The 17,833-nt window shown below is 33.9% G+C and overlaps 1 protein-coding gene across 1 annotated transcript; it reads left to right on the top strand.

Annotated features, from left to right (window-relative positions):
* The first annotated feature begins 3,434 nt into the window (after positions 1-3,434).
* LOC110019369 (protein artemis) lies at positions 3,435-13,304 on the top strand. Its single transcript, XM_020717011.1, has 5 exons — positions 3,435-3,700; positions 3,812-3,917; positions 6,860-7,065; positions 7,174-7,380; positions 11,893-13,304. Exons 1-5 carry the CDS (start codon positions 3,515-3,517, stop codon positions 12,982-12,984), a joined length of 1,797 nt encoding a protein of 598 aa, XP_020572670.1. The 5' UTR covers positions 3,435-3,514; the 3' UTR covers positions 12,985-13,304.
* The last annotated feature ends 4,529 nt before the right edge of the window (positions 13,305-17,833 follow it).

Here is a 17,833-nt window from a genome sequence, read left to right as displayed (position 1 = left end):
AACATTAATATAAAGCCATGAGCGTTAACCACATTATTTCCTATGAATCAATAATGGTTATTGTGCACATATATATCTTCAGGCCATAATTAAGGTTAAGTTGTTTTGCTTCAGAGCAGCCTATATCGATGAGCGAGTATGATTATGAACTGGTTGACTGAGGGAATTCACCAACTCATCAAAACTATGCCACTCAACACTATGAAAAGATATGCTTGCTTGACCATTACCCAGCTCATTTGCGCTAATCCAACTAATTTAAATCATGTTGGAAATCATACCTTTGAAATTAAATGAATTTACCCGACAACCAATGGCCTATCATCACCACAATCCTTGCTAGAAGTTAAAAATATATTTTCTTATAATATTGGTTAAGGAAAGCAGACAAAAGGATGAAGCAAGGGAATTTTAAAATGAAATTGTATTTCATGTTATCTCAATACATCTACAATATGGTATATATATAGTTAGAGTAGAAAGAGAGTTTTTTATTTTCGGTACAATATTCAGATATTTGGTTTGTCTGCTATTTGTCCTTTATGATCTACCATTAAATTTTTGCTCTAATAGGAGGTAGCAACTTGTCACACAATCCAGCAGGTGTATGTAATTGTATTCAACTACTTCATTTTAATAAAGGGTATAAGGATAACTACGTTGATGGAGTATACCTTGACTAATGAGAAGCTATTGAAATTGTAGTATCATGTTCCATCCCCCACCATCCATGCAAAAGATTTTAATTTTAATGTTGAATTGTTTTTCTGCCATTTGCTAAAATTGTATAAATTTGTATATGGGTTTTGATATTAATTTCATTGGGTATTGTCATGTAAACCATGAGTGATCTTTGATTGGTGAGGAGTTGTTGAAGTTGCGATTGCATGTATTATCCGCCACCATCCATGTGTAAAATTTTAATTTTAGCGCTGAATTATCTTTCTTTCATTTTCTAAATTTTTATAAATTTATAGATGAAATCATATTTTAATTTCACTAGGTATATCCACGTAAACTGGGTGATGACCAAAGTAAAACCACAATATCAAAATCCTTATTTAGAAGAAACTGACGGAGAAATTCCATTAATCAGAGTGTATTATATCTAGTGGAGCATGATAATCCTTTTAAGAAGAGGTAAAGGGTCTTTTATGAATTTTAGTAAAATTACACAAGGCACATGACATAGATTTTTCATGAATACATAAATTATCTAAACTTATTGCTAGAAAAGATGGAATAGTGTAAGTCGGAAGACCCAATCTTTTATGCCAGAGAAGTGTGGTTGATTTTGCAATTGTAAATAATGCTTTAAGATTGAACTAAGACTATTGAGTTAAGGAAGGTTAAAGTAAGGTAGATAACGTTCAAACATGGCCCTTCAAGAATTGTCTTGTTGGTTTGAGAGATAGTAATTTTGTATCTATATGACCTATATGTGATGATATAATAATTATATGATGTTATTTTTTGTATTGAGAGGATATTCTTATGTGAGGGAGCAGGGATGGAATAATGTTCTTTGTTGGAGATATGAAATGACAACCCATTTCCAGCTAAAATTTTGCTATCTCCTTGATATGGAGTGGTTCGACTTGAGATTAATCAGTAGTGAAGGGTGATGTGACTCCCAAACCAAGATACCTTATTTTGGGATTGGAAGAGGAGTCAACTAACGATGCGTTTGAATTGGAGGGAAAGTTAACAAACAGTGCTTTTGAATTGGAGAAAAAGTTTTTGTCGTTCTATTTCAACCCATGCCAACAGTTTAAAATTTTGTGACCTCTTCTATGATAAATTTGATTGTCAGTTGTAGTATGAGAAGATGAAGTTCCCTGATTTGATTGATATGATGTACAAGATTGTTTATTGGAGGAGATTTTTGGACAACCACGGCTTAAATTGTATTTCTTATGGTCATTTCCTTTCATTATCACAAGTGCTTGGTGTGAATCAGGTAATAGTGTAGCTTGAATAGCTTTAGTTGTTTCTTATGCTGGATTAATTTTTTTATTGTGTACTAAGGACTATAGTTCATCAATGCTAATTTGTTATGCCTTAGTTCTTGTGTGCAGAGATTTATGTCGTGGTGAGGTATTTCATAATAATGTTGTAAAGTTCATTTTTGATTGAATGATGCAAAAGCAATTGGAGACTTGATATTTACGATATTTGGTTTTCCAACCCTCATCACATAAATTTAGCTTAGAACCCATGCTAGTAGAGAGCGTGATATAATATAGTATAAGGTTGCGATTAATTATTATCAATGAGTGTCCAATGTTGGTATTCAAGGATTAGTTTTAGGTTTCCACATTTGAGGGTATCTGTCAGGTTGTACAAATAATAGAACCATCTATTCATCCTCCAAAGACATTTGTACAAAATAGCTTGAGGATTTAGGATCTCAACATTGGGCGATTTTCAATTGAGTTAATTTTCAATGATGCTTTTGATATTAGACATCAAGAATTTAATGGAGAAGGAATTAAGGAAATCGTTATACGAGAGAATTGCCCATAGTTATTTAAAATTGAAGTGACCAATTACACTATGATTCTTAGATAGATAGAGAAATAAATGATACAACATGTAGATAGCTTTGTTAAAATCTTTATAAAAATCTATAAAATTTATAAGCTCAAATTAATTAAAATTTACAATTTTTAAATTTTTAGAGCAGTTTTAAATTCATTAAAATTACTTCCATAAATTCCTAAACTTCTATGCATTGATCCTTAGCCCATGTGCCTATGATAACAATTGAGTTTGGACATAAGTGGAATACTATTAAATCTTTTGAAGTCAAAGCAATTTTAATTAATTTTAATTAAATTTAAAACTTTAAAATTAGCCCTCTAAATATACGAAAAAAAAGCTCAATTGCTATATTTTCACAAAAGAAATTAAAAAAAAAATAAATTAGTTTAAAATAAATTCAATGCCCAATCTTTAGTTCTTTACAAGATGAGTGTGTTTGTCTTTTTAGAAGAAAATACTACATCAGGAGTTTCCATTTACGAATATCCATGTGTGAATAGTAGTATTTTAGATGTTATTGACACTATTATGATATTATTTTATCAAAATACCCCCCCACAATACTATTAATAATATCTAAAATACTATCATGCCCATCTAATCCATCTAATCAAGGAAAATTTATTTTATAAGGTGCACTAATGAAATTTTACACCAGGACTTCAATTAATGTTTTTCACGCGTACAAACAGATACAACCATATATTTTCACATGTACAGACAGATCCACTCATATATTAAATTGAGGGATTTTCTACCCATATGTGGTAGAAGCTCAATGATTGAGTATTGATGCAAAACTGACTAGTGATGCAAATTTATCCTGAGCTAATCCAGATATAATATATTTTCCGTTTTTAATTCTTTTTATTCATCTCCTTCCACGAGAAGGAACGAACCCGTCGGTTTGGACTGCATAAAGCGGCAAAGAGTACATACAGGTGAGAGAAGAGGAGCAAAAACAGGGGAGATGCCGATCGAGACTCCGCGAGGGCTCCCTTTCTCCGTCGATACGTGGAGCCACGCCTCTATGCTGAAGCGCCATCATTTCCTCACACATGCCCACAAAGATCACCTATCTGGAATTGCCGCCTTCTGCTCTTCTATTTATTGCACTCGCCTCACCAAAACCCTAGTGCGCCGCCAATCTCCTCAGGTGATTGAGAATCATCGTTTTGTCATCATCGGCTCTGTGGTTTTCACATTGAAATAACCCCCTGTTTTTGCTAATGGTTCGGTTCAATTGCCTGCTGTTTTACTTTTTCAGCTTGAGGATTCTTTGTTTGTGGAGATTGAGTTGGGTGAGTTAATGGTTATCAAAGATCCGGATGGGGATTTTTCAGTGCGTGCTTTTGATGCGAATCACTGCCCGGGTACGTGCCTCTATGGTTTCTCTCGTAGTTTGTTTTGTTCCCCCCCCCCCCCCCACCCTTTACTTGCAAAAAAAAAAAATTGATACAATAGATATCAAATGCATAAAAAAAGAATTATAAATGTCTTGTATAATGTACTGAAACAATAAACAGTGAATGCTTTCAATAATAATGAAAAAAAAAAAAAAAAAACTAACGTTCCCTTCAATCATGCTCCAACCATAGCATCCATAATTCGTTCGCTCAACTCCGTCATCTTGCTTGCACCTTCCCCATCTTGAGTACGTACAGAGAAACACAATGCAGGCATAATCCAATACGAAGAGGAATTACCACGCAGAGGAACCCACGGTTTCTCGAGCACAAAGACAGTCGATATTGCTAGAAGTCTTTTTAGTATTGTATACACTAAAGAACCAAACCATACATTTGTTATTTCTATCTTATCGGAACCAAGAAGTTCTTGTGCTACAGACATGGTCACAAACTTAGAACCGATGCTCGAGAATGTGAAAGACCATCTTACACTTAAAAATCATAAGTATAAAAGTAATACTGATAAGCACAGACGGAAGATATTTTTTCAAATTGTAGATTTGGTTATGATTCGCTCCACTCCCCCAAAGAAAAATTAACGAATGAAGCTTTTCCTAAGTTTAAACCCCAAAAATTTCTTTTTTTCAGATGCAATATTCATTATCATAACACATATGTTGTGTTGTTACCAGCAGATACACATCACTCGCCCACATTTAATGTGGCTGATCTGTATAAATATCACCCTCCTGACGATGACCAAACTCAACTCACATAACTCGAGCGGAGTGCTTCTTAGGCAGAAGGGAACTGATGCGGGATGCATATTTACAATTATATCCCATTTTAGGGGCTAATATTTTAATTATTGTTTGTTTTACTTTTATATTAGTTAGTTTAAACAATTGATTAGTTAGTTGTTAGTGGAATATATAGATGGTCCAGTATGCTCTTTGTAGCTTTTGATTATTTTCTTGTAAGAAATATTATTTTCTGGTATAGAGATTACTCCTTTCTGTCTGTTCTTTTGCTCTATTTTCCTGCTACTGTCTATTTCTTTACAAGTTTGCACCAACATTCGTTTGCCGTCCAACTTTAGGCTGTCATTGAAGTATTATATCATATGGATCAATAAAATAAAGCCAAATATCCAATTATTAGAGCCCAAACAAGAACTCATTCAATACTCATCAAAAGAGAGCAATAAAAAAGGAACAATTGAATTTTAAAATTTGTTATTTAAAACTAAAATTTAATTTCTAGAAGTTTTACTTTTTAAATTTGAAGGCTTGCATGGGCTAGCCATGATGAAAAAATAATCAATTTAGAAAAGTGTTGAAATTTTTCTCTATTAAGAACTTCCTATATTTCTCTTCAAAGTTTTTTTCCTTTTTTTTTTTTCGAATTTTGGTTGATGCTATTCCTATTAATAGGGTTGATGTGTAATGAACATTTTTAGTTGTTGAATGAAAATTATTGAGTGAAGAATTGTTCTTTCTTGGCTTGGTGCTTGGTGACTCAAGTTTGCTGTTTTTTTTTTGTGAGATTTTGTATATATCATTATTTTATTTTTAAGTTTTGTTTTTTATTATCTTAAGTCTTGTTATCATCATTATTTAAATTTTCTCAACATCCCTAAAATTCTATAAAACCATCTACTAAAAAATCCAACTCTTAAATTCAGTTCAAAATTTTTTTTAGACCTTTTGGTCAAGCTAAACAAAACTAGAACCTAGTATTGTTATCGTCCCCTTGACACCCACATAAACTCCTTGAAATTTAATCATCCACTCTAGGGCATAACTACATATCCTAAGACAACTATGCACAAGCATTTTCAGCTTTGTGCAACATGAAATTCTAATTCTTCAATGTGATTTTTCAAAATAGACCAAACCATCCAAATTTAGACTAGTCTTGGCATTTCTAATCACTTTACCGCAAGATCCAAAAGCCTTCTTTAAATGTTAAAATAAAAATCCAAAACTTTTTACACTCCTAAGTCTCACAAAAAAGGTCACCCAACACCATTAGTCATTGTGCTTCCTGCTACAATTCCTCGCATTTGCCTACATCTTCACAATAATATTTTCTAATGCCAACTTGTCCAATAGGATTGCTAAAGATAATTTGAGTACCATTCCACTCGATTTGAATCTTGGAGACAATTTTTTTTGTTACTGACGAGAATTGATCCATCTATAGACATCTTCACAAACATAGTGGCGAAGAATCATCTAAATGAGGAGCAGGCAAGGTGGGAAAAACACCTGCCCACCAAACTCACAGTTTGTTATTTGGTGAAAAACTAGTAGGGTGCTTTGTGGATTTAAAATATACTCTCGCATTATATTTATTTAATTTCTCTGAAGTTTTTAATTGCTCGGACAAGTGCCAGAATATCATTCGTTAGGTTTTTCAAAGTTGTTAAGAGTTGTGGGATGCGTTATATGTTGAGCTTAGAAGGAAGATATCATGCAAACGAAGGGGCATAGCTGGCTTTAGCCTTTGTCTTACAAACTAATGAAACGTCTAGGACTTTTCCAATCTGTCTTTATTTTTCCTTTTCTCTGCAATCATCTTATCTTTCTCATCCTTATTTTTTTCCACTGCCTACCTCTCCACCTTCTTCCGGTGGTAACCAAGCATTCATCATTGAAGCAACCAACTGATTTTTTTTTATTGGATCATTTGGCTTAGAGCGAAATGCAATAAATTTTTTCTTGATTTATCCTCTTATATGTAGCAATCTGAGATAGCTTTATATGCCTTCTTTCAGTCATTGATTTCTTTTGTGGGAAGCTTTTTAATCATTTAAGATCAACTACTGTGCCAAAGCATTAACTTAAAAAATTTGGTAAAAATTGGAACAACACTGATTATTTTTCTTGTTATGCTCTTGTCAGGTGCTGTTATGTTCTTGTTTGAAGGTGAATTTGGTAATATTCTGCATACCGGGGATTGCAGGTTAAACCCTGAGTGCCTGCAAAATATGCCTCTAAAGTATGCCAATAAGAAAGGGAAGGATTGTATCCTAGACTATATATTTCTTGACTGTACCTTTGGCAGATGCTCTATTAAGATTCCAAGCAAAAAATTAGCCATCGAACAGGTTTATGATGTTTAATTGTTGAAATTATTTTATTTGTTTTTTTGATTGATATATCCCTTGTTCTGTTTTATTTTTGTCTAGTAAATCTAACTGGATAATTACACTTAGGTAATAAAGGGCATATGGAAGCACCCAAATGCATCGGTAGTGTATCTTGCTTGTGATATGCTTGGTCAGGAAGATATACTTGTTCAGGTGTCAAGGGCTTTTGGATCCAAGATATATGTTGATGAAATAAAAAACCCAGATTGTTTTAATGTTCTTTCACTAATGGCTCCAGAAATTCTTTCAAAAGATGCTTCTTGTAGATTCCAGGTAGAAATTTTAATTTCTATAAACTCATGTTTATTTTATCTTTTGAAAATCTTTGAAAATCTTTGAGTTGTCGTAAACCTTTTTTTTTTACCTGCTACATGCCGTTTGTTTTATTCAAGTAGTTTGGTAGAAGTTCAGATCTTATGCATTTTTATCATCTCATTCACCTTTGGCGGTGTTTGCTAGCATACTATTAATAGGGTTTAGTCATGGATTTAACTTAAATTCAAACAAACACCTACAAAAATGAAAATTAAATCCGAAGCTTTGTTAAATCAAATTTTTTTCACGTTTTATCTTTATTTCTTTCTTGTGTTCCTTCTTTTTTACGATGTAAATCCGGATTTACTAAATTCGAGTGCGAGGTAAATTTATTTGATCACTCGCGAGCTTCATCTCCATCACACACTGGATTTAATAAATCCAGATTTATGGAATTGCTGGATTTGATAAATCCTATTTTGGTGGTATTTGGTAGCATAATTTAAATAGAATTTAGCCATAGATTTAGCGCAAGTTTAGCCCAATATAAAAAAAATAAAAAACGAAAATTAAATCTAACGCTTCGTTAAATCAATTTTTTTTTTGTGTTCGATCTTTGCTTCCCGCATTCCGTCTATTTTAAGATGTAAGTATGGATGGTGACCATGTAAAAATATTATATTAATAAATTTTAATTATATTCACATAGGTGGTAGTCGGTAACTGAACCTTTTCTTTTGGAATGGGGGTATAGTTTACATTAGACACTATATTTATCAGTATACAATTTAAATAAAGAAATAGGTGTTAGGTACACCCGTCATATTCTGGCTATGACAGTCGTAAGCAGTAGTCTTCGGTGATTGGTAGTTAACAAAAACAAATGGTGACGTCTGAGGTCGACGGTGGTTGGGGGCTATGAAGGCCGACTTTTATCGTCTTGTCTCTAATACGGCGTTATACGTTACAACCGTATTTGGGATATGACTTTACCAAGCAGAGCTCACCGACGACTACCACGACTTTACAAAACCTCACATTTTGTTGTCTCCAATAAATTGAAATATGTCAATCCTCTCTAATAAGCGAGCACACACCTATATATAGTGTGTGGAAACAATCCGATAACATAGAAACAAAAAGGAACAAAATGTCTAAGAATATTAAGGAACAAACTAGCTAAGAATTTTAACAAAAAATAACAATATCTTATTTAAAAAAAAAGTAAAATTGCCTAAAATTTTGGAACTTAAATCACAATATTCGTGATAAAAGTTCCTGTGGTAACCTAAACCTTCCATTGCATAGATGCTTTTTCCAAAGATCAAATTTGTGTCCTCCAGATCACAAAAAATGTTTAATTAGAGAAAAATTCGAGTAGAAACTATGGGGAGAAGGATATACATAGGCTTGTTCTTTATCTTGGATACAGGAGATGATGTTGGAATGAGATTGGTTTTCCTAGTGGGCCTGCGACTGGTGTTCGTAGTGAGATTTATGTTGGTGTCTTGGGAGACATTCGTGGCTTCTGGCTTGAGCAAATAACAAGAGAGGCTTGGTGCCATTCGTCATTCAGCATTCGTCAATTTTGTGCCCAAGGGCTGGGGCTTGAGTATCTTATAATTTTTAGGTGGGCCAAATTGCATAGCTACCCACCTTAATGAAGAAAATTACCAAATTCATGGCGAGGGTCTGCTCTTACTTGTCATGTTGAGCTGTTCTGCACTATGATTGATACGTAATTTTAAGAGTTCAATAACCATTAAATACTGAGTTATTTCTTTGTGTGTCGTGTCTAATTCTATGTGGTTTATCTTCTATTTTTTATGAAAAAAATTTAATTCACTTTGCACAGTTATATCATAATAATTTTTCTAAAGTTGAGCTTATAACTCTCGATTACCAGCTATTCACTTATATTAGCATGCACACTAGTGATGATTTCTAATTTTTAAGAAATATTGAAGATATTATAAAACAATTTATTAAAGCAAAGAAAGATTATATTTATCATTTAGTTTATAGATTCATTATCTTAACTTATAAAATTGCTACTGCTACTATTTAAAAAACATTTTCAACATTGAAGATTTTTAAAAATCAATTACTTAATCGCATGTGTGATGAATGACTCAATGACTCTCTTATACCATAAATTATTAATGAAGTATTTGACTTGATTCTCAAGGAACTTATTGTGCAATATTATAAAGAAATTCAAAATAAATTAAAAAATTTGTAATCATAGTTCAATTTATTGATAATAATAACATGCAAGATTTTATTTTGAATCATGTGTTATTCATTTTTTTAAATTAATTTATTAATGTTATAAATTTGCCCACCCTCAAAAGAAAGATTGGTTGTGCCCTGGATACTAATACTCTACATCTGTAGTATGTCAAAGTTAAAACACAACTATGATTCCTCTTTTTTTTCATTAAAATAAGTGGTACATTTTTAATCTCTCTTAAATGCATTCTTCTGTGGCGGTGCTCAATTATCTGAGCAATATTCAAACTCTAGCTATTCCATTTAAGCTCCTTCAAGCCAAATATTAAATCTTTGTTTGGTGTTGGTGTGGGTGAAACTTCTCACATCATAAATCCCATTTTCTGTCTCAGACAAGTTTTGCATTGGCTCTAAGCTTGAGGCATGCTGTTCTAATATTGATTTTGCTAACATGCTCTGGATGAAAATCGACTGCGGAGAATAAAAAAAAGTACAAATTATGAAAATCCCAAAGTTTGTGTTTAATTTCACAAATCATTACTTGTTGGTAAAAAAGGGGGCGTATGAGGGTATATAATAAGGATAAGTTTTTTATTGAGGACTCGACAAATATTTCAATGATTTATAAGATTATATGCTCTCAACCTGTTCAACCATTTTTATGGGGCTCAAACAAATATCATATGGGTGTTATATCTTTTTTTAGATGCATTATATTTCTTAGTACTGTTTTTGTTGTTAGTTATTTTTGTCATTTACTTTAGTTATTATTATATTTTTTTTTATTTGAACTATACCTAGTTTGATCTCTAGTTGGATCAATAAGTAGTTGAATGTAATTTTTTAGGCGTGTCAATTCGAGCATGCGTGTCGGGTTAATGTCCAGTCCTAAACTATCATGATCTGAATAGATTCAACTAGAACCCGACCCGAATATTATACTGGTTGAAAATCTAAACTTGAACCCGATTCTACCCATAGAAGGCTAACCCAAACCCGATCCATTTAACCTGTTTAATATAAGTGAACAACGGTTTTTGCCAAATTGAGCCAAAATATGGTCAATCTCGAGTCAATCTTGGGTTGAATTTGAGTAAATTTTAGGTTGGCGGGTTAATTTCAAGTCATTTTTGGGTTAGCAGGACAATCCGAACCCGACCCAAAAAATTAAACGGGTTATGAATTCTAACACGAGATCGTACCCCAACCCGAAAAGTATTCGGCTCAACCTGAACCCGGATTTTTCGAGTAGGTTCAAATTGAGTTGGTGTGTCTGGTCAATTTTTGACATCCTTAGTTTTTTTTAATTTTTATTGTCAAATGTCAATTGAGTGCTTATGAGGGATCCGGTCAATTTTGGTGTCAATTTTGGATATCCCTAGTTTTTTTATTTTTAATATTAAATGTCAATGCATGCTTATGAGGGAAAAAGATTTAAAGGGCTTTTACATACACAACACCCAAAACTTTCATATTTACCTATCTCGCACCTAAACTTTCATAATTACAAACACCATATGATAAGGAACACTCACTATCACCTTTTAATAGTCAAATCCATCTTTTCATTCATATGTAAAGTGGTATATGTGTAAAAATAAAAGTTTAGGTGTGAGATAGGAAAATCCATAATAATTGGGTGCTATGTATGTAATTTTCCCAATTAAATAACTTCTATAATTAGAACTCAATTTTTTAGCTTTCATATCTTGGGGATAAGCTAAAGCTCGCTATTTTTATTCCATCATTAATATCCGTGCTCCTTCTTTGGGTTTGTAGCCTCCATGTCTTCCTTTCTGTCTTCGGACTAATCCTCTTTCATCTCATCATCTTCAAGGTTTGCAATTCTATGGTTAGAAGCTCTTTCAATTACATTTAATTCAGTATGTTTTCTAGTTCCCCATTTCAATTTTTCATCACAAAAATCTCTCTCTAATCAAGAAGGGCTCTTACCTAACTGCTTTTTGCCTTCCATGCAAGACAATCCCAAGACAATGCCGAATATTGGCAAATGTCTTTTTATTCCTGATTAGAACACAGAATTCCATTGCTCGTGGACTGCCTTATGCTGTTGTTTAGGCACATGCATGCAATGAGTTTTAAAATTTTACTCTTATCCTATAGGAATGTTAATAAATGGCTGAAGAAATACACGTACATGCAAATATAAGTTACTGGGACATTGTTTTTTCTGAATTCTTTAAGTCACTCATGCACATTCTGTTCATTTCTGTAACAATTAATATTTAAATATTTTAGTTTTTTTACTGATTTTTAATGAGTGATTGATTCGTTTAGCTGATTGAAGGGTTTCCAAGTTTGAATGAAAGAGCAAGTAAAAAGATAGCAGAGGCAAGGGCAAATTTTCAACCAGAGCCTCTTTTTATTCGTCCCTCTACGCAGTGGTACACCACCAATGATCTGGAACATAGACTAAGCCTGTCGGAAGCAGTAAGAGATGAATGTGGAGTTTGGCATGTATGCTACTCAATGCACTCTTCCCGAGAAGAACTTGAATGGGCCTTGCAAATTCTCCAACCTACGTGGGTCATTTCAACAACGCCGCCTTGTCGAGCCATGGAACTTGATTATGTCAAAAAGCATTGTTACAAAACTCGAATAACTCATGATGATCCTATATGGAAACTGTTCAAAGGTAGTATTGCCTTTTCAGCTACCACAAATTCAGAGTTACCGAGGAACATTGATGCTGCCACTGCTGAGGTTTCACAGGTCTCTGAAGAATTTGGTGTTGTGAATCGAAAAGAGTTGTCAGTAGATCATCTTGAGCATAAATTGGATTTTTCTGCTCCACCTGTTGCTGTGCCCATTACATTATTTGGCAGAGCTAGACTTACAGACCAGCATATTAATATCTTACTTGAAGAAAGGAAGCACTGCTCAGCAAATAGTAAGAATATCCCAGTTGTTTCCATGCAAGAGGTTGGCGATGTTCACGACTCTTGGATTATTTCGGAGCCTATGGATACAACCGAGTCTCTTCAAACACGAAAACAGACATTATCTTCGCAGGATACCTTTGTTGGGCCAAATGTGGAGAAAGGGAAAGATATTTATACTCGATATGTACCCAACAAGGTGAATCATGCTCTTGAGCAATTCAAGGGAGTAGATGAGCAAAAGTGCTTGGTAGATATTGCGTCAACTAAGGTTTCTGTTACTGCAGGACAAAATTTTGAGTACTCGAGGGATGGTAATGCTTCTAGTGAGACTGACACGTACTATATAGGATCATCTAAGAATTTAAATGTAAAATTGAGGAGGCTATACAGATCCATGAATGTCCCAGTTCCTTGTCCTCTTCCTTCTGTCGTTGGTCTCATGAATTCTATTAAACGCATTAAGACTGTTGCTGGTAGCGGCTTATAAAATCTGAATTGTTTCTTTGCTTCATTTGACCACATCCCCAGCTACCTCAACATTGGCCAGGCATGCTGTATATAAATTCTTTATCGATTCTTCATGATTTCTGATTCCTCGAAGCAATTGTGATGTCATCAAATTCCGATTGTTGATTTTCAGATTAGATTGCTGTGGTCATTAAATACACAATTTAGTGGAAAAATATGGATGGAAGCTAATTTGGCTTGCTGATTGTAAAACTAATAATTTTTCACATCAGTTATCAAGTATTTATTGTTTTTTTTTATTTGTTCATGTACATCATCTATTGATTTGCTCCTCTATTCTTCTCGACTTACTAAAATAATACAATGTAGAATTGCTTTCCAAACCTTATTATTATGAGGTGACGACCTATGGTTTACTGAAACTCTTATGTTTGAAGTGGTTAACAGCATGAAGATCTGGTAGACTACAACAGGAAAATGAAGACTGGATCTATCTGGAAGTTCTTTTACTTGTTTTTCTTCTATTTATCTCTTAAAAAATTATTGTCTCCTGAAAGAATTCCTGTCATTGTTCTCTTTAAACTTGCATGAACTGTAAAATTCAACCTTCTTTAGCTCTCCGCTGCTCTCAAAAGATATGGATAAGGAATCCATGCATCTCCAATGGCAGCTTATGATGTCTTGATTTGATTAATTGGCTATATGGACGATCTAGCATCTCATATTCTATCCGGAATTGATTGTTACATCTTCCAATGAAATCATTCATAACATGCAAACACTGGCGTACATATCTTTTGATTCACATAACCCCTAATATTTGTTATTGAACATTTGATTCGTAGCGGAGATAGTATAGTAATCAGTCTTCGCCATTACACGAAAAGGAAACCTCATTGTATGTTGGGTATGCCATTTTATACTTGCAGGTTTTTGCCCACTATTTCAATATAGTGGACAAGTCAAAAATCATTTGTACCAAATTCTAGAGCAAGTTCGCACACTGGCACTGCCTTTACTATGGTTCATGCTATTCTCTATCTGTGAAGATTATAGGAATTTTAGTTTCAATCATTTGAAGGCAGCCAACAAGTTCAGAAATGTTGATCTCAACCCTGGCTATACAACAACAACAACAACAACAAGCCTTTATCCCATTAAATGAGGTCGGGTACATGAATCCTTTTTCTCCATTGCATCATATTACATGTCCGATGAATTGAGAAGCAAAAATCTTAGTTATGACGAACACCTTTCAAAGGGAAATTTTGGAGGTGCAATGTTTAAAATCCTTTGCCCTGAACCTTACAAAGGGAGGATAGACGGCATACTTGAGTTAGCCACCTTCATATTGAATGCTAAAATACGTTAAAGTGCCGCTTGCTCTTTGCTATTAATCACGAGTTTTATTGATTTTGAATGCTACAAATACGTTAAAGTGCCGCTTGCTCTTTGCTATTAATGAATTTCTTCTTGAATGATTATTATGCCTTTTGACGTGGATCGCAATGCCATTTGTCAAGTTCAAGAGTCTATTCATCACTAAATGTGTCAGTGCCCATAAGCTGATGCAGAACTCACGAGTTTTATTGATCAGGCGACAACTTAAAAAGAGTCGCAATGAAAGTTTATCATTCACTTTTGAACTTGTGATCAATCTTGTTGCTTTAACTTAGAGACTTGAGAGGGATAATTTAGGCATGTGATGGAACTAAAGTAGCCAAATATATTGGTGCTAAGGTTATAATTCACTAATAGTCACATTGATGCAAAATAACACAATTGTAAGGAGACACCAAAATCTCTATATTTTGAATGTGGGAGCTCATGTTGACATCAATGCCAACCGATTATGAACCGATTATTAATGCAAAATAATACAATTGTGAGGAGATAACCAAATTTTCTATATTTTGAATTATCAATTGAAGTAGTTTCAATCTGACAAAGACCAAAATATACTATGATACACACCAATATCAATTGTCATTTTATCACTTTGAGCAGCAAATTTAATGTGGAAGCTTGCCAACATATATGTTTCCGAAGAACAAATTGCCTCTAGTTACCATGAATGTCACTCATGCCTCTTAATGATTTTTGTATGTTAAGCTAGTGAATATAATTAAGGATAAATAATACTTTCATGGACTACTTTCATTATACTACATATTTTGGATCTAAAAAGATATGATATTTTTTTAAAAAAAATATGATTAGAACACACAAAATTATCGATATATTTATGAACTTATTTAGGAATTTATAGGACAGAATTTAAAAGAGTGTAATCTTATAGAAGGAAAGTCAAGTGGAGAACATAAAAGAAATAAAGGACTAGGTTGCTTAATACAAGTTATCCCATTAGTAGAAACTATACCATTAGTAGAAAATGCTTCCTAGTGTAGTAACTTACAAAAGGAAAGCTTCAATTATGACTCATGAGAAGTACTAGTACAAGTTTTTAATCGTTTGATATTTTGTTCGTTACAATTTTTCTCTATAATCTCAGTTCAAAAATAGCCGTTAAAAATTTACTGTTTAAAAGTTTGAGTTTCAGAAGCAATGGTTCTGTTTTAAAAATTCAGCTTCGAAAGTATTATCTATAGATAAATGTTTGAAATAACTCGATGCTCATGTTATATGGAATTCATATATGTTTAAATTCACAATTTGATGAGGCCTTTCAATATTCGATACATATGCTCTAATACGTCTTCCATCAATACCACCGATATAATCTTATATCAGATAATACTTAATCTAAATTTCATGAAATATTCCATGAACTCTTGTTTTTTTGGAGTATTATCTAATCATTAAGATAGATCATTATAAATCATTTAATCGCTCAATACACTTCATATGATTCTCTGCATTTAATATAATTAGAGCATTGCTAAATCACCACAAAATTAGGAATGATTGTACGCCCTCATGAACTAGAAAATATTACGTTCAGAGTCTGGACGTAACTCTACGTCTCTAATTAAAATTTGACACATGTCTAATATAAAAAAAATATTATTTTATTGTATAAAAAGCAGAGAAGCCTGAAACCCGATCCAACACGTCATGGCGTACAACATGCTTGTATCGAAGAAAATAACTAGTACAAACATGTTGAGATTTGGGGGGTTCGGCCGTTCGTGGGCAGAGAGGTGGGCGAGCGGGGGTCGGTTCGCACGCGAGGGAAGAAGACGAGGTCGGCTTCGTCCGTTCGGCGGCAGAGGAAGGAGGGCTGAATCTCGTCGTCAGAAGAAGAGGCGAGCGGGGATCGCAGAGGAGCGTCCGAGCGGGGATTTCGGCGCAGGAAGGAGAGGAGGTGAGCGACGCCTTTTTTTCTCTGTCGCAGAAGAGCTCGCGGGATCGAAGTAATGAAAGGAGCGGGCTCGAGAGTTGTTACCTGAAGGATTGGCGGGGAATTAAATTGTTTCCATTCAGGTGGCTAGGTTCAAATGGAAAAATTTAACTCCCAATTAAATGACGAATTTGAAATTCAAAAAAATTTAAAATTCAAAATTGTTTAACCTTTGTTCAGCCCGAGTCAAACCTGGGTTGAGTCCGGGCCCGCATCCCTTTAAAGGAGAAAAAAAAATGCATCGATTTTCGTGCAAACTGTGTGCGCGCGTAACCCCAGCAATATGGGTGTCTTTTCTAGCTAAAATCGACATTCCGGACGCGTCGGCGCGGTCCGTTTCGTCATCCGGGATCGTCCGGACGAGTTTGGCCGGCGGGCGAGTCAATTTAAGCCAAAATCGTGTGTGGTGCAGTGAGTGCATGAAAAAATGGCGTTCGCGAGTAATCGAGTCACAAAGGGTCCACCTAAGGCTGTTGATCCTATAGGAACTCAATTTCGGGCCCTCTACATGTTGGTCCTTAGCCCTTGCAACTAAAAGTTGAGTGCTTCGAACCACTCATGCGAGTTCTTCACAAAAATGAGTCAAGAATTGGCTTGAAGTTCTACGGGAGGTGGCTCCATTGCTAGTCCGCTAGGATGGTCAATAAGAACTCCTAAAGCTAGATCCTAGGTTCTAAGAGTAGGAGACCAAGACCTCACCAAAAATGAGGTCAACATCCCTAAGTCACCTGAAGAAGCCTTTCGGTAGCCGCCTTTATTTAATTTATGCTATTGGTTTTCTAATCGTTTGAGAAGCTTATTTTTCTTTATGTACAACAAAAGAAAAAATAATCCTAATTCAAACTAATTTTATAATAAAATAACATGGAATAAGTAATCATGAAATAAATAATTAAAAAAATTACTTGATGTTTATTAATTGAAAGACTTGAATTTTAAAATATTTTAAGCATGATTTGCATTTATATTTATATTTAAAAAAATTACCAAGTGAAGTCGATGTTGGCTAAACTTGATTTGTTAGCTCAGCAAGCTCTCCTCATGAGCCACTTAAGTAAAAATTAGGCCATATATGCAATAATTTTCTCTTTTATCCTGATGTACACTGATTATTTGTGCAAATTATGATGTAACTTCTAATTTCTATTATTTTAAAATTTCAACATGTAATATAACTGACTATATAATCTTATTTATGCTTATAATTGAAATCTCAAGTGCATAAAATATACATTAATTTCTTAAAAAAAAAAAAAAAGGTGCATTTAATGATTTTTAGCTAATGGGCAGGCGGGTTTGGTAAGGTTCGTAAGAGCATTTATTTATTTGTCATTTTCATTGATATATGGACAGATCAAGTAATGCAAGTGCACGTGTTCTTTGTTAGGGGCCTGTGGAATCAACTTATCTCTAATTACTATCATGAATCAAAGCACAACGCTGCACGTTATTTGGCTCTGTATTATTTATGGCGGTCAGATTTTATTTCAGGATATCTAAATTATAT

The sequence above is a fragment of the Phalaenopsis equestris genome, unplaced genomic scaffold, assembly GCF_001263595.1.
Source record: "Phalaenopsis equestris unplaced genomic scaffold, ASM126359v1 Scaffold000054, whole genome shotgun sequence".
Taxonomy (NCBI): domain Eukaryota; kingdom Viridiplantae; phylum Streptophyta; class Magnoliopsida; order Asparagales; family Orchidaceae; genus Phalaenopsis; species Phalaenopsis equestris.
Note: the sequence above shows the minus strand (reverse complement) of the source record. Positions and strands in the feature narration are given on the sequence as shown.